We start from the raw sequence: 22808 nt of genomic DNA, 5'->3' as shown, positions 1-22808 counted from the left end.
CCATCCCTTTGTGAAGGGAAGAACAGAGATACTGCATCCTCTTGAATGTTGTGCTTTAAGGAGTCATTCTTGCAAGATCCTGATGGCAAATTCTTTTACTAGGGCTCTGTCCTAGTATTTTATACTTCATACTCTTAAATTAAAAGAAATTTAACCATACCTGTCCAAGAAAATTTCAGAAAATTGAATCCAAGTAAGCCTGGAAGCAAAAAGAAATGACACTTTGCTGGACTAAGATGGTGATCTTCTATGAATACCTTGATGACTAAAAATATTAGGAATGCCCATCCTGAAAACATCCCCAAACTCATGGGTCATACTTTCAAAGTCACCCCTAATTGCTAGAGCTTATTTTAGTTTCATCTTTTTAGGAGTACAGTGGAAAGCATTCTTACTTGGGAAGGTTGAAAGCAGTCATATTTCAAGGAAATTAACTTTATAAACATGTAATTAAATCTTGCAACCTGTTCACACTGGCAAGCTTGACAGTGTTTTTATTGTGACAAGTCACTCATTGGACATCAGTGTTATCAGCAGAGACAGGTGAACTCTGAGCAGACTGAGACAGAATTAGTGCCACGGTGGAACTCTGAAAGAAGATAAACTTTTATAAGTGGCTGTGAATAACTTAGTGGAAAATGATCTGTTAGGAGTAGCAGGATTGACAATTCTCAAAATTCTGGTGGTACGGAAAGATAGTATTTTCCTAAGGAAAATCCCCGAGGACCTGCGTGCACTGTTAGGTTACTACATCAAAGGGTACTTTAGAGAATATTGGAGAGCTGCCTTTCTACCCCATAGATTTTCTATGATTTCCTAATAACTCTGAGCTCTATCTACTAATAGGCCCTTTACCACTTTGCTTCTGCTTGTTTCTGTCTTTCCCTCTTCTGCAGCCTGACATTCCACTTTAAATCTCTTCTCATCTGTTGTTCAGCTGAAGTCAGAGTGTTGCTCAGGAGGTGGTGTTGGTAGAGAAACATGAAGACCAGCACATCTCCATGGTTAGCCTTTGTTTCAGACTCTGTATCGTGTTTACACTTGTGACTAAAGGAAGACTGTGTCCGCCGTAGCTCACGGTGTGGGTCCCTCCTGCCTGTAGTCCCTGTCCAGGCCTGGCTGCTAGGACTCTGTCTGCTGTCTGTTCTCCTGGTCAAGCCAATTTGAATAAAAATAAATGCATTATGTGAAATGTGCTCCTGCTATTGCAGGTACTTGGTAAATAGGTCCAAAAGACACATAAATTGCGTAGGTAGGACGTTTATTCAAAATATGCATATCTTGCTGGGGTTACTATGAAAATATGACAACACGAGAGACTGAATTTAGTCTTGAGGGAAAAAGAGAAACTTTCCAAGGCTGTAAAACCCTGAAAACAGGTGGCCTAGATAAATAATTGAATTTATATTCTTTTCCAGAGGAAATGACTCAAGAATATACCTGTCTGTCCCTCTGGGATATAACAAATGAAAATCAGCATCGAGACAAAAGAGGAGTCTGAGCGTCCTTTTCAGTTTTGGAAGTGGGCAATTTAAAAATTTTTAAATCTTTTAGTGTAATTTAAAAAAAAGAACACAAGATAGATTTTATCTTGGTGGGGAACCAATCCCTGTTTGAAAAGTAGAGTGGAAATGTCAGCCTAATATGAGGCTGCCTTGGGTTTGAATGTGATTGCTAAGAAAAATAAAACATAGCTGATAATATCAGTGCTTCCAAATGAGCAACTGCATCACAGTTGTTCCCGGCAGTCACTGTGCTGGTCTGATCTGTACGCTGGGCTGGTCATACCTGAGAAAAGCTGTGAAATACTGAACATGGGAGTATTGCCCTGATGGGAGGGAAGGGGTTTTGTGCAGATAGACTGTATTAACTATAATTTTCCGATAATGAATCAGAAATATGTCCATTATCAGAAAATACTGAAAGTGTAAGAATCAAATTTTAGGAGAAAGTAGTATTTGCTTGCTCTCATTCCAAACACCTGAAGTAAACAGAGCTAAGAAGTACTGAGGAAATGCCCCTGAAAGTAGCTTTCAGGACCACGGTTTCTGGAGTGTGTCTGCCAAAGCCATTTGTCTTTTGTGTTACTGAAATAAATATACTGTCGTGCTCATTTCGTGAGCTCACTTCTGTGGGAAGCTTCAGGTAAAGTCTGAAACACAAGTCATCACTAGAAAGAATGGATGAGGGCTTTCACCTGCTGCCAGAACTCTCTGGAGCTCTCTGCACAGCCATTAGACTGTCCTTGTCCCTCACTGTCTGCACTGTGTGGACTCACTTGTGAACCTGCTCAGCCTTGGTTCTACTTCAGTCCAGAACCAGTAACTGGAAAGGTGGTGCATCGTTTCACCCATAGGTCACTGTAGTGCCCTCAGTGCCCTGGACGTGGAGCCCTGGCCCTCCCCACCAGCTTCTGGAATGCTGCTCTGGCTGTCTGTTATCTGCTTAACCCATAAACGTCTCGTTCTGATTAGGCAACAGGTGTAGGTGTTAGCTTCTAACCCTGATGCTGTCTCAGGCATTCTTATCAATAGCTCATTCTTTCTGTCAGATACTAGCTGTGTTCTGATTGACCAGTGGGGTTTTGAAGGTAATCCACATGACTACTCTTTTATTAGGAGGTTCGAGAAATTAGTCTTCACAGTAGATAACCTTATTTGCATTGGCCAGGAGCAGGCTCCCAAGGCCCATGTGCCTTAAGAGCGTGCTTCCTCCAGCTGGGGATCAGGAGTTTCATTGCCCACCATTTGCTAGCACAGAACCTATGGATTCCAGGCCAGACCATTGAGGACAGAGCTGACTATAGTTTCCTTTTGGTCATATGAAACTTCCTGCTCAGGGAAAACTTTGGGTCAAACAGTAAATTTATATTTTTATAGATTTTTTTTTTTAGAGAGTGAGAGAGAGAAAGAGGAAGGTTGAGAGAGAAGTCTTTATTTGTTCCATGTAGCTGTGCACTCATTGATTGCTTCTCATATGTGCCCTGATCAGGGGTTGAACCTGCAACCTTGGCATTTGGAAGACACTCTGACTGAGTTACCTGACCAGGGCCTGAGACAGTGATGCTTAGGTTTGTAAAGGCACTAGGTAAAGACATGATGGTAAAGGGTTCCTATGTAGCTGGGCCTGAGGGGTTCTCTAAAGGCTCTCCTCCCTGACTTGGTGGTATATTTCTGAGAACTGGGTGGATTTGATCCCAGGACTGGACTTCACTGGGCTTGGAAATGAAGCTAACCTAAGGTAAGTGGAAATGAGAAATGTGTACCTGGAACCCTCTCAAAGGAAGGCTGCCTAGGAAAATGACTGGCTTCGGGAGATGGCACAGGAATTTCATGGGCCACAGAGTGGCCAGCCGTCTCTGTTCATCTGGAGCATCAGGCTCAGGGGGGTTGCTCAGTAGCCCCAACCTTCTCTTCCCTGCATTCAGCTCTACCTACAAGGACTCCAACACACTGCACCTCCCCACGGAGCGTTTCTCCCCTGTGCGCCGGTTCTCGGACGGGGCTGCGAGCATCCAGGCCTTCAAAGCTCACCTGGAGAAAATGAGCAACAACAGCAGCATCAAACAGTTGCAGCAGGTAATGGAAGAGCCGGTGGACATCTGTAGAAGCTTGGGTACCAGAGACCCCTTGTACCCCTTAGTGTCATCACCACTGCAATTTTATAGGTTCAGAACCATGTAGCCTTCTGATGCCCTTTGCTCGCTTGTTAGGGAAAACTTTCCCCAGGGTCAGACTTGCTCACCCTTTGAAGGGACTACACTTTCTCCTGTCTCTGTAGTTCATTAGAGGAACTCCTGAGGTTGGAGTTTGGTGGGAAGCACCAGGGAAGGTACTTGTAAACAACCTGGGCATTCCTCAGAACGGGCACTGAATCTTGTGGGAGCTTGCTCTGCATTGTTAGCATCTGGCATATGCTCCAGTTGGTATGGAATGGTGCTCGGAGAGGAAGGAAATGAACCTACAGGCTTTTATTTCTTTTTGCGTGTGCACGCATAAGAGGCAGGAAGGGAGAGAAATAAGAAGGATCAATTTGTAGTTGTTCATCGATTGCTTCTCATACGTGCCTTGACCAGAGTGAGGAGAGGGGTTTCAAGCCAAGCATGTGACCCCTTGCTCAAACCAGTGACCTTGGGCTAAAAGCAACCATGGGATCATGTTGATGATCCTGTGCTCAAGTCAGCAACCTCAGGGTTTCGAACCTGGGACCTCAGCATCCCAGGTTGACACATTATTCACTGAACCACCAGACTTTTTTTTTTAATTGATTTGAGAGAAACATCATTTTGATGTTCCGCTTATTTATGCATTCATTGGTTGATTCTTTTACGTGCCCTTACTGCGAATCGAACCTGCAACCTTGGCGTATCGGGATGACGCTGACCAACTAACTGAGCTATTCCACCAGCGTGTCCTCCAGACTTCTAAAAGGGCCAGTTTCCTTTATGCCTTCCTCTTGACCAAGCTTCCAGTGGCATGTTTTTTGTTTGTTTGTTTGTTTTGTTCTTTCAAATTTTTATTATTGATTTTAGTGAGAGAGGGAGAGAGACAGGGATAGGAACATCAATCTGTTCCTGTATTACCCTGACCAGGGATTGAACCGGCAACCTCTGCGCTTCGGGATGATGCTCTAACCAGCTGAGCTATCTGGCCAGGGCAGAGTGGCATGTTCTTTGTACACAGATTTCACACTGGACACTTTTACTTATACACAAATCATCCTTGGTGTTTTCCATTAGTTCATACAGAACAGAGTGTGAATCTATATTTGGTATATAGGTATAAATACCTATATAAATGGTGAGCTGCTCTTCAAGGACACTGTTCTATTGTGGCTCTTTCTGCCCATGAGGCCTTGGGGCAGATCTGCACCTGCTGCCATCCCTGCAGGGGGAGGGCCTGGTTGCATCCCATCTGCAGTAACCACTTTCCCTGCAGGAGTGTGAGCAGCTGCAGAAGATGTACGGGGGGCAGATTGACGAGCGAGCCCTGGAGAAGACCCAGCAGCAGCATATGTTATACCAGCAGGAGCAGCACCATCAGATTCTGCAGCAGCAGATTCAGGTAGGCCTTCAGTTTGTTGGGAGTTTGCTTTCAGGCTGATGAGCCTGTGAATTTCAGATGAGATTGTGCAGGGCAAAATAGCTGAGTTCTGTTTATGGTTGATGTGTGTGTGGAAAGGTAATCAAACTTTTCAGTGAGCAAAAGCATAAATCTCAGTGACAGTTCGTTTCTATCCATCCTAGGAATAGCTCGTGTTAACCTTTAAGCTCACGGTTATTTTTCTCCTTTCCCCCATATGTTTTAGGATTCTATCTGTCCTCCTCAGCCTTCTCCACCTCTTCAGGCTGCATGTGAAAACCAGCCAGCCCTCCTCACCCACCAGCTGCAGAGGTAATGAATCATTCTGTTTTATGCCTAAGCTATTGTCTCTGTAGCTTGGTGTCCTTGGCCTGACTAATGAGAGACATGGGCTGACTTTAGCTTGCATCTTGGAAAAACCTATTACAAAGCAGAGGACCCAGTTTGAAGTGTCAGCATCCTCCCTGAAATCCTGACTTCCTATGTCTCTTCATTTTCTCATCATATGACAGAGGAATCTGACATTAACATGGGAGGCCAGACCCAGGCCCACAGCCACCTCTGCCTCTTTGTCTGGGAAGCCTGGTAAAATAATGTGTGGGTAGGTTTTAAGTAGACTGGTGGGTGGTTTATGTATGTTTTTCTAGCCTGGAGGCTTATCAAAACCAAAAAAATAGTTTCTGCTTATGTGTATCATATGGCTGAAGCTAACTTCAAGGTTATACAGTCAGCTTGTGACATTTATTTATCTGGTTTTGTTTTTCAAGGTTAAGGATTCAGCCTTCAAGTCCACCCCCCAGCCACCCTAACAACCATCTCTTCAGACAACCCAGTAATAGTCCTCCTCCCATGAACAGTGCCATGATCCAGCCTCACGGTGAGTGGAAAGATTTAGACTGAATCATAGTATGCCACGTGGAAAAAATGAGTCCTAGTTTGAATGCCACAAGCAGTTGATTTGAATGGCAGGAATAATGCAGGATTTAAGGGTGTGGGCTCCAGAGCCAGTCTCCTTGATTTGAAGCCTGTTCTTGCCAACCCCTTAGCTGTGGAATCTCAAGTAAGTTTATTGCAGTTTACCTCAGCTCTCCCAAATGTAAAATAGGAATAATAATAGTACTTGATGAATAGATATCTGCACTTGGGACAGTCTCTGGCACAAAATAAATAGTTCTCAATAAAGGTTAACTATTGATATTTTTAATAAAACACTCTCCAACTCTACCAAATAAAAAGCTGCTGCCAGAACCTTCCTTATTGTCATGGGTGTCCAGATGGAGTGCAGATGAGATTACTCTGATTAGTCTGGGTCTGTAGGGACCAGCACGGTGAGGATTTAGTATTCCCAAAACGGGTCCTCCCTTAAGTAACACACATAGTCTAGATCCCCTGAAGGGTCTGAATTGGTCTCTATATTCTTCCTACTCAAAGCAGGGTTCCCTGACCAACAATGTCGCAGGAAGATTAGACTCTCAGGTCCCATCCCTGACCTGCTAAATCAGAATCTTCATTTTGTCAAGATTTCCGAGGCCATCTGTGTGCACATTAGAGTTTGAGCACTGCTCTAAATCAGAGCGATTCATTGTGACACCTTAGTTGTTCACTGATTGCTTTCTCATATGTGCCTTGACCGCAGGCCTTCAGCAGACCGAGTAACCCCTTGCTCAAGCCAGCGACCTTGGGTCCAGGCTGGTGAGCTTCTTTTTTTTTTTTTTTTCTCAAGCCAGATGAGCCCATGCTCAAGCTGGCGACCTTGGGGTCTCGAACCTGGGTCCTTTCGTATCCCAGTCCGACGCTCTGTCCACTGCGCCACCGCCTGGTCAGACTGATTCAAAAGAATAATCAATCCATGGGCCCACTTTCAGGGTGATTTATTAGAAATACAAGTCCATGGGACCCCACCCCAACCTCCTGAATTGGACTTCCTGGTTAGGGCCCAGGAATCTGTGTTTAACAAGTCCTCTGGATGAATCTCAGCACACTCAAGTTTGAGCACTGCTGTAGGTGGCATTTGGTTTGGAATTTTCATTGGCACCTGTCACTTGCAGCTGGCAGGTAAGCAGGACATTTGGTCACACTGAGGTCCCTTTCTCTGCAGGTGCTGCACCTCCTGCCCAGTTTCAAGGCTTACCCTCCCGTAGTACAGTCTTCCAGCAGCAGCCTGAGAACTGTTCTCCTCCTTCCAACATGGCACTGACTTGCCTGGGCATACAGCAGCCTGCCCAGTCCCAGCAGGTGACCATCCAAGTACAGGAGCCTGTTGACATGCTCAGCAGCATGCCAGGGACAGCTGCAAGCTCTGCTGGGCGGGGCATCTCCATCAGCCCCAGTGCCAGTCAGATTCAGATGCAGCACCGTGCCAACCTGATGGCCACCTTCAGCTATGGCCACCGGCCCTTGTCCAAGCAGCTGAGTGCCGACAGTGCAGAGGCCCACAGGTAAGGTGACCTGAAGTCATGCAGCCAGCCAGCCAGGTAATCCAGGAGGGAGGAAGCCCCTTACAGGGCAGGAAAGGAGGAGGAGGAAAGAACGAGACTGGCTGGGCTGTGCTCATTTTGCCCTTATCAAGGTGTGGGTTTGGGTGAACTTGAAGCTTATTTGTTGGCCAAAAGGGGATCAAAATGCTAAAGAGATGGGAGGAATATCACCAAGTTATCTTACTATTTGTCTGCAAAGAAGAGAGTGTCCTGTTAGAGAAGTTTCTAAAAATGCCAGTTTCCCTTGTCTGTTCTTTGAGGGTTCTTTCCCTCTCAGTCACTCATATTCTGAGATTGGTGCTTCTTAGTAGCTCAGGCGATGTTATAAGATCGTTGCTACCTTAAACCTAGTACTGGGTCTGTTACAGCAGTGCCCTGAGTCCCTGGGACAGTCCCGGGCGAGTGAGTGCAGGGCCAAGCGGGGATGGTGCGCACCTCCTGGTCTCGCCTGTCACACCACAGTTCCCTTCACCAGGGAGCTCCCTGCTGAGCCAGAGTAGTAGCCATTCTCCAGGGGAGTATAATGCACTTGTTACATGGATGCCTGGTACTCACTCCCTTTTGTGTCTGCAGCTTGAACGTGAATCGGTTCTCCCCTGCTAACTACGACCAGGCGCATATACACCCCCATCTGTTTTCGGACCAGTCCCAGGGTTCCCCCAGCAGCTACAGCCCTTCAGCAGGAATGGGGTTCCCTCCAGCCCAAGCCCTGAAAGTCCCTCCACTTGACCAGTTCCCCACCTTCCCTCCCAGTGCACATCAGCAGTCACCTCACTATACCACGTCCGCACTACAGCAGGCCCTGCTGTCCCCCACGCCGCCAGACTACACAAGACACCAGCAGGTACCCCACATTCTTCAAGGACTGCTCTCTCCACGGCATTCGCTCACCGGCCACTCGGACATCCGGCTGCCCCCAGCAGAGTTTGCACAGCTCATTAAAAGGCAGCAGCGGCAGCAGCAGCAGCAGCAGCAGCAACAACAGCAGCAGCAGCAGCAAGAGTACCAAGAGTTGTTTAGGCATATGAACCAGGGGGATGCTGGGAGTCTGGCTCCCAGTCTTGGGGGACAAAGTATGACAGAGCACCAGGCTTTACCGTATCAAAATGCAGACTCCTATCACCACCACCACACCAGCCCCCAGCATCTGCTGCAGATTAGAGCGCAAGAATGTAGCCCCCAGGTTCCCTCACCCAGCCCGACCCATGGCTATGCACACCAGCCGGCACTCCTGCATTCAGAGAGCATGGAAGAGGAGTGCTCGTGTGAGGGGGCCAAGGATGGCTTTCCAGACAGGAAGAGTTCAAACACATTGACCAAAGGTTGCCATGACAGCCCCCTACTCTTGAGTACTGGCGGACCTGGGGACCCTGAATCTTTACTGGGAACTGTGAGTCACGCACAGGAATTGGGGATACATCCATACCAACACCAGCCAGCTGCGGCACTCAGTAGAAATAATGTGTCCAGCCGAGGTAAGAGTTCCTTCAAAGTTCAAGTCGTGGGCCAGTCCACCCCAATTCAATTAACTTAGTTGTGTTTTTCCAGCAAGTACTCTTGTGTTCGTTCCTAAGAGAAAAAGAATTTCGGAGAGGACCTTCAGGACCATTAAGGGAGAAGCATGTAGGGGGGTCAGGGGTCTATTTTTCAAAATTAAACAATAGTGTTAGGAAATTAACACATAGTGTAGTCAGTAAGATAAATTATTTCCCATATTCATATCATGTTTTGGGAATCCAGAATTTCTTGATTGTCATCAAAATAGCAAAGGTTAACCTCTGCAATAGAAAAAAAGTCAAGCAATGGTAAGGAAATGTGTCATGGAGCACTTGACCAAACGTCAAAGCATCTCACTTTTGGACTTGCCTCTATCATGAATGCAATAGGCTGTCACTTAAATAAACCCTCAGGCTCTTATTTTCCTCACCTGTGTCAAAGAGGCAGGAGGAGCAATGGTGTTTTGCAGAGTATCTGGGAACATTAAAACATCTGTGTGTTTGTGTTTACATATAATGTGCGTGTGTGCGCACCAGAGTGAAAGAAATGTAGTCTGAAAGTATGCTGTAAATGTTAGGTATTGTTATTACTGTGGTCATTTCATTAATAAACTAAGCACAGACCATTACAGCATCATAAGGGGCCCCATGCTGTTCCATTCTTGTCTCACTTCATAACGAATGAGTGCTTTTATTTTCGTTCTGAGGGAGAGTAATGTTACCTTCCGTAGGTTATACTTAGAAAATCTTTGTTCCATTACCATTATAACATTCATCCTAAACACAATCTGGACTGATACCCATTCCATCATCATAACTCGTGAAATACTAGTTTATCCATAAAATATGCAACCCCAAAACTGAGCATGTCTTAAATCCTTCCCTTGGAGCTACATGCATCTCCTGCTCTGTCTTCTCAAGTCAACACACAGAACTCAGCTCCTAGGGGAACTAGATCCCGTAGCACAGAGCAGGACCCCAGACCTTGCTCTGAGTTGATGTATGTGACAAAGATTTGGTGCCTGCAGGTCATACTCCCTCTGCACTGACGGGAGGGGGCATATGGCTGCATAGAACAGCATTACATCCTCGGCTCATGAGCGGGCTGGATAACAGCCTGCTTAGAGGTGTACGGGGGGTGGGGGCTGTGCTGCTCCCTTGTGGCTGCGATACCTTTAGGATGGTGGGAAGTTTCAGAACCAGGTCATATGAGGAATGGCTGACAGACCTAGGGATGTTTAGTATTGGGGGAAGTAAAATAAGGAGAACTGTCATACCTCCTAGGTGGAAAAACGGATTTGACTTCTCTGGGTTCATATTATGGGGCAGAAGCAAGACTGGAAGAGAAGTTGCAGTAAATGTCAACTCCCTATAGAAGATTTTATAAGAAGGTTCTAGCACAGGCTGCCTCAGCAGCATGGGAACTCCCTGTGGCTGGAGTGTTGAAGCCGAGACAGGATGATGGTATTAGGGATGCTGTGGAAGAAAGCTTTCATGAAGTTAGGATACTATAGTTGTAACAAACTAATTTTTCTATAGGGTTTTCTATGTACCAGACACCAAATGCTATTCATATATAAATGTATTTAATCCTCACAACAACCCTATATGACAACTCTTACCATCCCCATTTTATCAATGACACAACTGAGGCACAGATTGAATAATTTGCCCCAAGGCCAACAGCTAGTGAGTAGCATGTGAACCCAAGGGTCATTTAGTTCACCTAAGCAGCTGCTTCCTGAGCATGTCTTTGGTGTGCAAGCACTGAGGAAAGAGCAAAGTGGGAACAAATAGTGTGCACTCCCCTTTTCCCCCATCTTGGATTACCATGCATTAAAACGCCTTTTGAAATGTTTTTGTTCAAAAATTATTTTCTTTAATCTCTCTTCATTTTTCCCTTTGGTCTGACTCCTCTGTACAGAAAGGCTGAAGGGCTAGAATTCACCTGTGTCCCAAGATCGCCAGAGGAACTGCCCTTTCAGCAGTTTGCTGATCCATTTAGTACCTAAAGTAAGACAGGATGGTTTGGTACCAGTGTGAGAGTACTGGAAGAGGGAGAAATTAGTTCTCTTCTTTCTTTTTTTTTTTTTTTTTTTTCATTTTTCTGAAGCTGGAAACAGGGAGAGACAGTCAGACAGTCCCGCATGCGCCCGACCGGGATCCACCCGGCACGCCCACCAGGGGCGGCACTCTGCCCCCCAGGGGGCGATGCTCTGCCCATCCTGGGTGTCGCCATATTGCGACCAGAGCCACTCTAGCGCCTGAGGCAGAGGCCACAGAGCCATGCCCAGCGCCCGGGCCATCTCTGCTCCAATGGAGCCCTGGCTGCGGGAGGGGAAGAGAGAGACAGAGAGGAAAGCGCGGCGGAGGGGTGGAGAAGCAAATGGGCGCTTCTCCTGTGTGCCCTGGCCGGGAATCGAACCCGGGTCCTCCGCATGCTAGGCCGACGCTCTACCGCTGAGCCAACCGGCCAGGGCAAATTAGTTCTCTTTTAAGTGAGAGGAGGGGAGACAGTGAGACAGACTCCTGCATGCACCCTGACCAGGATCCACCCAGCAACCCCCGTCTGGGGTCAATGCTTGGACCAGCCAAGCTATCCTCAGTGCCTGGGGCCGATGCTCCGACCATGTGAGTCACTGGCTGTAGGAGGGAAAAGGGGAGAGAAGGGGGAGAGGGAGGGAGAGAGAAGTAGATGTTGCTTCTCACGTGTGCCCTGACTGGGGATTGAACCTGGGACATCAGCATGCTGGGCCAACTATCCACTGAGCCACTAGCCAGGGCCAAGAGATTAGTTCTCAATCAACAGTAAGTGGCATTTCAGTTAAGTGTGAAGAATGAAGATGATTTTGCCATTTGTATTCAGAGAGAAACATGAGGAAAGACCAGTAGGTAAGAATGCCTTAGGGATGTTTTGGGGGGATGACAAGCAGGCTTGGTTGAAGTATAGGACCCATGAAGGAATTATTAGAAGCTAAGGGCAGGGGCTTTCTGAAATCCAGAGTATGATCTAGATCCAGCTGCAATGCCCCAGGAGAAGAGTGGCACATTAATTCTCCTGCCAGTTTAAAGTGATACACAATTCTGTCAGGCAGTCACACCCCTTATTATAAATCTAAGGCCTTCAGTCCAGGCCAGAACTTTGTGGTTATAATTCTTTTGACAAACTTCCTACTTCTTTCCCTAGCTGAGTTACTGTCATTACCTCTCTCCTCCCTCTTTTTTCACCATCTTCTTACATCTACTGCCATCGCCACCATTGTCCCCTACAAACGTCTCCTGGTTTCTGCCAGAGTGAGTATATTCCTAAAGGATTCAACTCACCCCCTGACCATGCTGCCTCATTGTCAGCTCTGCAATATCTTCCCCCCCAAAGACCTCTTTTTTCTTAAACACTTTTCCCCTGATCTTTACTATGAGCTTTTCTAGAAGCTGTTGTCCTAGCTCCTGCCAACATATTATATAGAGACTATTCTTCCTTCTTTCTCCCCAATTTACTCTAAACTTACTCTTAAACTTAGTACAGCCTTTTCTCACTTGAATACTATTTACCTTTTTCTAACATCCACTCCTACTTTGTGACTTTTGGAACCACATATACAATTACTTTTAATGAATAAAGCCACAAATTATTAGTATGTGTATTTAAGATCCAGTATAGGTGAAGTAATGCAATAGAGAAAAAAACATGGTCTAAGGAAGCCCGATGCTACTCAAAAGTTAAAATTCCTTCAGAAATGTATATCCAGGTGTTTGAGATGATTTCTTATCCTTAGAGTCCCCATTGCCCTTACCTTAAAGGACATGAGCTTACTCTGACCATGGACCTGACAGTAGGGCTGCCTGTAACCTCTCCTCCCTTTCTTCATCTGTGTCGTTAGGGATGATATGCTAAATGCCCCCTAAGGAAAGGAGAATGGAGTTGATGTTTGTAGTTAGTCTGCCTCCTGTGCGGTACTCATCTCGTTTCTTTTCCCAGCCACCCTAGGATGTATATGTTAGGATCCCTTTTACAGTAGAAACGGGGGTTCCTCAATCTCCCTGTTTCAGCCTGATATGATGCTTTCTATCCTTTTAAGGACATGAAAGCTTGCAGTTTTACCTTACCAAGATCATCAAATAATGTGCTGTTACGTTTGTCAGGAAAGGGTTATGATGCCCCACCTCCACTACCCTGCAGGCAAGTAGGGGAAGCTCACACGACTTATTTACCTGTTTGGACAGGGAAGGTGCTTGCTGTTTCCCTTACCTCTGTGCAGTTCCAGTCTAGTCCCAAAGCACTTCACCTGTTATTTCCATGGCAGAGCAAATTCAACAATTTATTGAATGACTAGGTTGCACAGACTGTGTTGTAGGTTCTGTGTGGAATGCAGGGATGAAAAGCCAAGGAGCCTGCCCTCAGGGAGCTTATACCTGCTGGGGAAAGGAAGACAGGCTCATAAACAGCTTTCACATAAAGTGCCGTCTAACGAGTGCTATGAGAGGCATACAGTCATGGGCCACATAAGGACATTTTTGGTCCATGATGGACTGCATATGTGATGGTGGTCCCATAATATAATAGAGCTGAAAAACTCCTATTGCCTAGTCATGTTACAGCTGCCATAATGTTCTAGCACAATGCATTATGATTGCCTAGAATATTCAGTATGGTAACGTGCTATAGAGGTTTATAACCTACAGCAATAGGCTATTCCATAAGCCCAGGTGTGTAGTGGGCTCTACCATCTAGGTTTGTGTAAATGCATGCTGTGATGTTCACACAATGACAAAATTGCCTAACAACACATTTAGAATGCATTTCCATTGTTAAATGATGCATGATTACGATTATAAGAAACAGGTCTAGTGTGATCTAAAATTTTCTAAGTGTAGATAAACAGGGATCTTTGGTATTAGTCAAGAAAAATTAAATGCCATTATATCAGTGTCTGTGGTCACTTAGTTCCTTTATGGCTGTGTGCTACCAATTATTGTGAAGCCAGGTGGTGCCATGCACTGAGCAGCCAGCATTTTAAAGTTTGTTTGAAATGTGTAGAAGTGCCTGACCAGGCGCTGGTACAGTGGATAGAGCGTCGGACTGGGACGCAGAGGACGCAGAGACCCCTAGGTCGCCAGCTTGAGCACAGGCTCATCCGGTTTGAGCAAGGCTCACCAGCTTGAGCCCAAGGTCACTGACTCGAGCAAGGGGTCGCTTGGTCTGCTGTAGCCCCCAGGTCAAGGCACACATGAGAAATCAGTCAATGGACAACTAAGGAACCGCAACGAAGAATTGAATTGATGTTTCTCATCTCCCTTCCTGTCTGTCTGTCCTTCTCTCTGACTCTGTCTCTGCCACACACACAAAAAAAAAAGGTGTAGAAGTTACAGGGCTATGCATGCCCCATGCTGCCTATAATCTGCCACTCTAGAAAGAGAATTAAGGTTTATCTTCTATACTTGATTTTCTTTTTACTTTGAAAGTAAATAAGTACAACAGCATAACCAGTTTACATAGTTTACAAGTTGGTACATGACTTCACAAAGAAAAGTACATCCTTTTTCTCTGAGCTGAGTCAGTGTCAGCAATAATTGTGGACTTCAGGCCTCATAGAGGGTAGAGCAACAGATAGAGGTTATACCCCTCAGAACCTTTAAGAATATGCACATGTCATTTATCTCATTTTTTTTTCTTAAAACCCAGTAAATGAGTAAGGACAAGTCAACATTGACAGATTCAATAGAGAGTTGTGCAAGCTGCCTGCAGTCCCTTTAGCTGGTGGGTGGTGTGCACTCTCTGTCCGTGTGCTTCCCCTTGCGTGGTCAGACGATCATCCTCCCCTCTGCACTCTCAGCTTTACTTTGGTAATACTGATAGTGCTGCTCTCAAGAGGCCTCTTTCCCCTTTGGCATCAAGGATGCCAAAGATGTGAGCCTAAATTTCATGTCCCTTGGCCAGTGGGTTACTCTTTGTACACCTCACCCTACCCCCAGCTAGTCAGTAGGTCTCATCTTAGAATGTCACAAAGGACTTTTAGACTCAGGACCCAACAGTCTTACTAAAAATCATACTTTACTTGTGTAATCCTTTATAATTTGTTAAAGACTTTCTGTGTGTTATCTTTTGAGCCTCCACACAACTGTCATTTTTGAGACAGAATAAGAGATTAAATGGCTTACCCAATTTGTACATTCTATTGGTGGTGGAGTTGGATTCTGACATCAAATTTTCTGATCCCCTTGCATAATATTCTTCCCTTTATGCCTCCTCACCATCCATTCTGTACCTTTCAAGCTTGTCTGCCAAGCAGCAGACGCTCGCCCTTCTAGGTCAATGACCTGTGGGTCATATTGAAACTGGAGTAGACAAAGCCCTGCTTTAATACCAGCTCCTTTTTTTGTCTAGTTTTTAACTTATATTTGTCTCTCCTAAACCAGAGGCTTCTTCTCTGGAAATTAAAGTTTCACTAACTCATTTGTTCACTTATATACAGGAAATAGTCTCCATAATTCTAGAAGCAGCATTTTTGATAAAATGAGTTTCTCTGTTTCTGTCAGCTTAGTAAGCCCTCAAAAGTAACATCTCTGAAATGAGTCCAAATAATACCAGCCTTTCCTGAGATCTTACAGTGTGCCAAACTCTGGTAAGCACTGACATCCCTGTGTAGTAAGTCCTGTTTTACAGGTGCACTGAGACCCAGTGACATCAGGGAACTTGCCCAACTCTTCAGGAATCCTAGTGAAGCCAGAATTTAAGCCCAGATCTCCTTGATTGCAGAGCCTGTGCTCGTGAGCTTTAGGCTGGGGAGTCAGGAAGGCTCACTGCATGATTTGTGAAGCAATAGCTTGCTCTATCTTGGTGGCACTCTCAGATTTGTTGGCACCAGACCTGAAGGCTAGGAAGAGAGCAGACAAGGAAGGGACAGGGTCTGTGTGACCTTCCCAAAGGCGGAGCCAAAAAGAGAGTGGGTGTTTGGGTTCAGGAATAAAAATAAATTCAAAAAAAGGGAGGGGGGAAAAGGAGACTTCGCATACATATCAAATACACAGACTGAGTGAGGCCTCTAGAAGAGTGGGGAGAGGACTAAGATCAAGAACCAGATCTGACACATTTTGCTAGCTGCACCATTTCCTCGTGTTTGATAATGACCCTTTAAAAATCAGAAGGAGAGCTCTTGTGATTGTCTTCACATCTGTTTCTATAATCGGGATAAAATGCCAAGGAATTAAATGGATAGTGGTAGCTATCAAAAAAGAGATACAGCCTGACCAGTCGGTAGCGCAGTGGATAGAGTGTCGGACTGGGATGCAGAGGACCCAGGTTCGAGACCCCAAGGTCACCAGCACGGGCTCATCTGGTTTGAGCAAAATCTCACCAGCTTGGACCTAAGGTCGCTGGCTTGAGCAAGGGGTTACTCGGTCTGCTGAAGGCCCACAGTCAAGGCACAAATGAGAATACAATCAATGAACAACTAAGGTGTTGCAACAAAAAACTGATGATTGATGCTTCTCATCTCTCTCCGTTCCAATCTGTCCCTATCTATTCCCCCCCCCCTGAAAAAAAGCAAAAAAAAAAAAAAAAAAAAGCATACAGGCATTAGAAAATATTTTGACAGCCTGGCTGGGTAGCTCAGTTGGTTAGAGCGTCATCCCAAAACACCAAAGTTACAGACCCAATATCCCCTGTCAGGGCACACACATGAAGTGGACAACGAATGCACAGCTAAGTCCAACAACAAATGAATGCTTCTCTCTCTCTCCCCTCCCCTCCTTCCTTACCTCCTTCCCAACTTCCTTGCCTCGCTCTGCCTCTCTTAAGTCAATTAATAAAAGAAAATTCATTTTTTAAAAAGAAAATACTTTGACAAAGTAAGAAGCAACTATCTGTTGCTTTTTGGCAATAGAGGCCAGAGAGCCAGTTCCCCACTCACAAAACCATTGCACCACTTCCTGTCCATGGTCTCTGTGTGGTGTGGGGCTAGCATGTGAGCTGTGCCCACTGAGAGGCTTTGGGCTGGGCGGGTAAGCCAAGTGAGCTAATCCCACAGAGCAAGTCCTGGAGTAGGCATTCTTTTATCTTCCTCTCTGCTGGCTTGTAGCTTTCAGTGGCAGAAGAGTTGATTTCTAACTATTCCTTTGACCTCTTGGCTCACAGGACTTTCAAAAGATTTCTCACTTTTTCATCTTTGGTAGTTGGGAAGGTCCCCCCCCTCCCCGTCATTTTTTGTTAGAATGTTTTGCATTACCAGCAGTGTGCATGTCAGTTCCTCTACTTCCCATTCTGCCTCAGCCCCTAAGCCCAGGCTTAACCTTGATTGTCACAGGGTACCATTTCAGTATAGAGGCCTGAAACCCTTTACCTAACATGAAAGCAGTCCGTTTCATTTTCATTATTCAAATAATTGTTGGAGTGGTACAGTTAACATTAGGGCTATGTTTCCTATTAAAAACTTTTTAAAAACTTGGTCTCACCAAGGTACAGTTCATCAAGAGATAGGCCCAATATTTGCCAAGGAGGCTTAACCCAAAAAAACCAACCAAGCAAACAAAACATGTTCAAGTGCCAGGCTCTTAAGGAGTAGAGCCAAAAGTACAACCAATAAGGATCTGTCAGCTTTAGTGTGGTGCTGGTGTTCTTGACCATCCTTTATCAAGAAGAAATATACATTCCTCTTGAACTCTTCTTTTTTTCCAAAATCTATTTCACAGGGTTGCATGACTCTGATAGGATACTAACTCATATTAAGAGAACATTTATTACTATTGCTCAGGAGAGAATTATTAAAAGACTTACTGGGTATAGGACAACGTTCTGAAATATAGGAGGCTCACAGACATGCATAAAATACAATTTTTTTTCCTCAAAGAACTTGTAGTCTAATATGAATGATTAAGGCAAGTACACAATTTAATATGGTGCCAGGAATAATGTTAGAGTATTCAGAGTTCAAGACACTTGAAGAAAGAAAAGATCTATTTTTGTTTGAAAGGGAAAGTTTCATAAAGATGTTAACATTTGAGATGGACCTGGAAGGCTGAGCTGATTTGAATTGGCAGGACTGGGAGTGGAGGAACCAGGCCTTTCCAGGGCAGGGAGCAGAGGGAGCAAGTACACAGAATTGTGAATGGGCAGGGATAGCTAAGTGGTTCCACTTAACTCGAGCTGGGCCAGTGCTGGGAAAACGAGAGGTGTGAGCTACCTTGTAGGAAGATTCATCTTTGTAGGGCAGTGGTAGAGGGATGGTTAAGAGGCTGTTGTAATAATCCAGGCAAGAGGCCGTCAGGCCTCCCTGGAAGCAGTGGGGTTGAACAGAAAGGGGCTAGAGTGCCCAACATCACAGAGGTGCAGTCTTTCCACTTCGGCCAACGTGGAACCAGGATAAAGGAAGTAAGGAGTGAGGTTCCCTGCCAGCTCGCACCCAGATTAGGAAAATAGGTACCAAAACAAGGATTTCTGGTGGTGGTTAGGGGGGGTGGGGGGAGGGAAGGGGGGAGAGGGGGAAGGGGAGGGGGAGGGGTACAAAGAAAACTGGATAGAGGGTGATGGAGGACGATCTCTCTTTGGGTGATGGGTATGCAACAGAACTAAATGACAAGATAACCTGGAAATGTTTTCTTTGAATATATGTATCCTGATTTATTGATGTCACCCCATTAAAATAAAAATTTATTTATAAAAAAAACACCAAAAAAACCACAAGGATCTCTGAAAGAGGAGCAGGTTGTAAGGGGAGTGGTGAGTTTGGAATTACCTCTCACACATGTTGAGTGTTAGATGTTCATTAGATATAAAGAAAAGGAGATCTAGGAAATAGTTGGAGCTATGCTCTGGAGCTTAAAAGAGCATGTCAGTTCTTTACATAGAAGCAATATAGCTGAAAACACGAAGATGGATGATATTGCCAAATAAGTGGGGAAAAAGAGAAGGTCCAGGGTGGAAATGTAGGGAGTGGAGTTGCTGCAGGCAGAGTCGGGAACAGTGTGAGAAGGAGAGGATGAGGAGTGCGCTGAGCGGGAGTGCAGAAAGAAGAGAGAGAGAGGGCATCCACGGCACGGAGGCGTCCTCTCTGAGGCTCCTGAGCACTCCAGCAATGATTCTCATGTGCATCTGGGTTTGAGAACACAGCACTGCCAAGTCTACAGAGTAATGAGAAAACAGAAAAAGTTCACTGTGACAAACACCAGTATGTGGGCTTTTTCTCCTAAGGGTGTGAGCCTCCATAAAGAGGCTCATGTTTGCCGTAGGACTTGGGGTTGGAAGGCTGGTCCAGGCTCCTTTAAGCACCATCACCAGCCTCTGAGGATTAGTAGATAGTGCACATGTGGTCCTCATCATTGTTCATTGTCCCTTGCAAGACATTGCTCTGCTAGGCTTTGACATGTTGGGAGAAACTCTAGGTCTGCTGACCCTATTTTGCTCTGTCTCCCCAGAATCTGTCATAGGGAACTGCATGGATAGGAGTTCTCCAGGACAAGGAATGGAGCTGTCAGATCACAATGGACTTGGGTACCCAGCACGCCCCTCAGTCAGTGAGCACCACAGGCCCAGGACCCTCCAGAGACACCACACAATCCAGAACAGCGATGATGCTTATGTATGTTGTCCCCTTGTGCTCTCAGAAGGGGGACCCTTCCACCCCAACTCTGAAAACAGAGTAGCGTAGGGTAGCATCTCCTCATCCAGTCTTCCGACCCAGAGCCCAGCACCTCCGTGCGCTGAGGAGGCGTGTCTAAATTGCCGTAACAGACCAGCCCTGCCCTCCTGGAGGATCTCATAGTATCTGTGCTCCAGATTTTCATGGAGGAATCAAGAGTAGTTGCTATCTGTTCCCTCTAGTCTTAGTTATTCGCCTTCTCCCCAGATAGTCTACACTCAAGTCCCAGTAAATGAACCCTTAGGCTCTTGGTTGGCTTTCTGGTGGCTCCAGTGAACTTGGAGGCAGCTAACCTTGCTCAGCAAGGCTTTGTCTTCCTGGGGCAGACTCCTAGGGCAGCAAGGTTTAATAGCAACTAGCCACAAGTAGTTATTCAAATTTAGTTGTAATTAAAACAAAATGAAATTTAAAATTCCGTTTCTGAGTCACTCTGGTCACATTTCAAGTCACTGTGGCTGTGGCTCCATCCTGGGCAGCACAGCAGGGCATTTCTGCCCTCACAGAGAGTCTGCTGGACAGTCTGTCCTGAGATAGACTGCTCATGGTGATGGGGATAGGTCAGAAACCTGGTTTTGGAAGGCCACGTAGGTGTCAGGGGCATCTGTCCATCAGCTGAGAGCCACCACGCCCCCCACCCCCACTCTGAGGGTGCAGCTGCAGCAGTCCTGCATGGCATCCTAGTGGTGCTGTTGGGGCACCCCCTTGGATGGCGCTGCAGAGGAGGGGAGTCTAGGAGTGACTGCTCGGGAGTGGCGCCTGAGGCTGCCCTTGCCTGAGATCTTTGAGAGGGAACAACCCTCTCTAAGGGTCTCCCGTGTGGTGTGCAATCTGGTATCCTCCTTTTCCTCATCATTTTCTGCAGGTGCAGCTGGATAACTTGCCAGGAATGAGTCTTGTGGCTGGGAAAGTACTTAGTTCTGCCCGGATGTCAGATGCCGTCCTCAGTCAGTCCTCGCTCATGGGGAGCCAGCAGTTCCAGGATGGGGAAAACGAAGGTAAGGTGACTTACCCATGGGGTGTCCCAGAGAGGTTCCGAGAGCTCCCCCTTCCCTTTTCACCAGTGACCGCTTCCCTCTTCTGTATAGAGTTCATGGGATGCCACAGCACCCCAAAGGGGTTCTGGACACAAAACTCTCCCATTCTTCCCTTCACCGAGCATGAGCATATAAAGGAGCATGCCTTCTGGTTGAGTGAGGGGTACCACATTTTTGTTTATAATACTTTCTTAAGAAACTCCTTTAATAACACTTTTCTGGTTCTGATTTGAGGGCACTGTGCCAAATGGAATAGGTCTGCCTATGCTTAGAACCAGTACAAGGAGGGTGTCATAATAGAGGTAAAGCACAGGCTGTGGAGTGGACAGGTTTGCAGTAAATCCTGACTCTGCCCTTTACAGGCTGCACGGACAGGGCATTTAGCCTTTCTGACCCCAACATCTTCCTCTGTAAAGTGGTAGAAACATTATAGCCGCCTGTATCCTAGATTGTCCTGTGAGTGTCAAGTGTCCTAGTGAGCATAGAGTGCTTAGAAGTATTCCTAGAGCATAGAGAGGTCCCAGTAAAGTAACGTGTCGGCTTGCAGTCAAGTTGTCTTCTCCCTTAAAGAGGGAGGTCTTTCAGAGGAGCAGCGTTCCATCTCCTCCCACACTACAGCTGTGACAGGAGGGAGGGAGACCGAAAGGAAAGGGGACAGACAGAGCACTTAGAAGAATCCTGGCCCCTAGCCCAGTCACTAAACACTCTGAGGGCCTGCAGTGAGCTCGAGTCCAGGGCTGGGAGTCAGACTTCTCTTCCTCCTCACTCCCGCTTGGCCCCTCCTTCCCTCCAGCTCCCTGCAACTCTCACCTGTTCTTTCTGGTCTTTAGAATGCGGGGAGAGGCTAGGAGGTCACGAGCACCTAGACCTGACTGATGGCAGCCAGCATTTGAACTCTTCTTGCTACCCATCAACATGTATAACAGACATACTGCTCAGCTATAAGCACCCCGAGGTCTCCTTCAGCATGGAACAGGCGGGAGTGTAACAGGAACCAAGAGTGAGTGTCTCCCGGGCCCAACTAGCTCTTTGGCCCAGAGCCAGCTCCTGATGCCATCAGGAGAGTCCTTCCCCGTGAACCCCACAATGTCACTCTTCCCTCATGGTCTTCACTTCTTTCAGCTCTGTCACCAAGTACTGTGCTAGCTACTTTGGGGTGTGAACAGGTGCAGACAGCAGAAAGGCTGCGGCAGTCCCTTGGTTTAATTATGGGGAGGAGACACGTGCATCGTAGTGATTGGTGCTGTAACAGCCTAAACAGGGACGGAGAGAACAGCAGCTTTGGAGGGTGCAGCGCCTGTCGCCAGGGCCGTAAGGAAAGGAAGTAGGCGTTGAACTCAGTCCTGAAAGATGAAGCCCAGCAAGAAAACACATCTGGCCATAATTCTTAAGGCTGTGCTACAAGTGGCAGAATATTCTAGACGGGGGAAATAGATGATCAGAGGCCAGTGGTAGAGGAGGGAGGGATACGTTGGCCTGGCTGGAATAATGCCTAACCAAACATCGGAGGTAGTATTGGTTCTATGAAAACTCAGGAAAGACTTGATGAGAGTTGAGCCGTCAACATGGCAGACCTCTTTAAAAGCCTGAGGTAAAGTGAGCCAGTCTTTTTACTGGTCTCAGCCTATAGTCCTTGTGTTCTTACTATTATTACTATTACAAGACACCCTTCAGCAATAACCATCAGGAAACTTTCAAGGATGCAGGTTTATTATTTACTACATACAAGACCTGGAAATTACACAGCACACCTGGGGCCACACAGTGAAATTGTGGGGGCTGAGGGGGGAGAAAGAAACAGGCCTAGTGCTTGGCTTTTACTGGGGTCCAGGGTGGGGGCCTGGGGTGTTGTGGGCACACTCTTCATTGATGAATTTAAGACCTGTAAGAGCAAGAATTTAAAGTACAGGAAAAGAAAAAAAACAAGGAGCCTGAATGGTCAGTTAATTAAATCAACCAAGTTCAAAAACAAGGCTCTGTGCAGGGAGGGGCCTGGCTCCTTAGCTAGCCTGGGGCTGCAGTGGTGGTATTCAAGATAGGCTTTGCCCTGGGTGCCTCCTTGAAACGGATGCCTCAGCAGTCAAAG

The 22808-nt window shown here is 46.3% G+C and overlaps 1 protein-coding gene across 6 annotated transcripts in view; it reads left to right on the top strand.

The window, feature by feature from the left end:
* SIK3 (SIK family kinase 3) overlaps positions 1-22808 on the top strand; it is a 238369-nt gene that overhangs the window by 213208 nt on the left and 2353 nt on the right. For 3 of the 6 annotated variants that reach the window (XM_066245405.1, XM_066245415.1, XM_066245399.1), the window contains 9 exons: positions 3428-3578; positions 4938-5063; positions 5308-5393; positions 5849-5958; positions 7180-7519; positions 8312-9033; positions 19465-19628; positions 20551-20683; positions 21553-21722. In XM_066245405.1, coding sequence (XP_066101502.1) covers positions 3428-3578; positions 4938-5063; positions 5308-5393; positions 5849-5958; positions 7180-7519; positions 8312-9033; positions 19465-19628; positions 20551-20683; positions 21553-21710 — 1990 coding nt within the window. In that variant the 3' untranslated portion in view covers positions 21711-21722. Of the gene's footprint in view, positions 1-3427; positions 3579-4937; positions 5064-5307; positions 5394-5848; positions 5959-7179; positions 7520-8131; positions 9034-19464; positions 19629-20550; positions 20684-21552; positions 21723-22808 lie in introns of all 6 variants that reach the window. The other 3 variants (XM_066245380.1, XM_066245390.1, XM_066245372.1) reach the window with 1 other exon arrangement.

Source organism: Saccopteryx bilineata, chromosome 1 (assembly GCF_036850765.1).
Source record: "Saccopteryx bilineata isolate mSacBil1 chromosome 1, mSacBil1_pri_phased_curated, whole genome shotgun sequence".
Taxonomy (NCBI): Eukaryota; Metazoa; Chordata; class Mammalia; order Chiroptera; family Emballonuridae; genus Saccopteryx; species Saccopteryx bilineata.
Note: the sequence above shows the minus strand (reverse complement) of the source record. Positions and strands in the feature narration are given on the sequence as shown.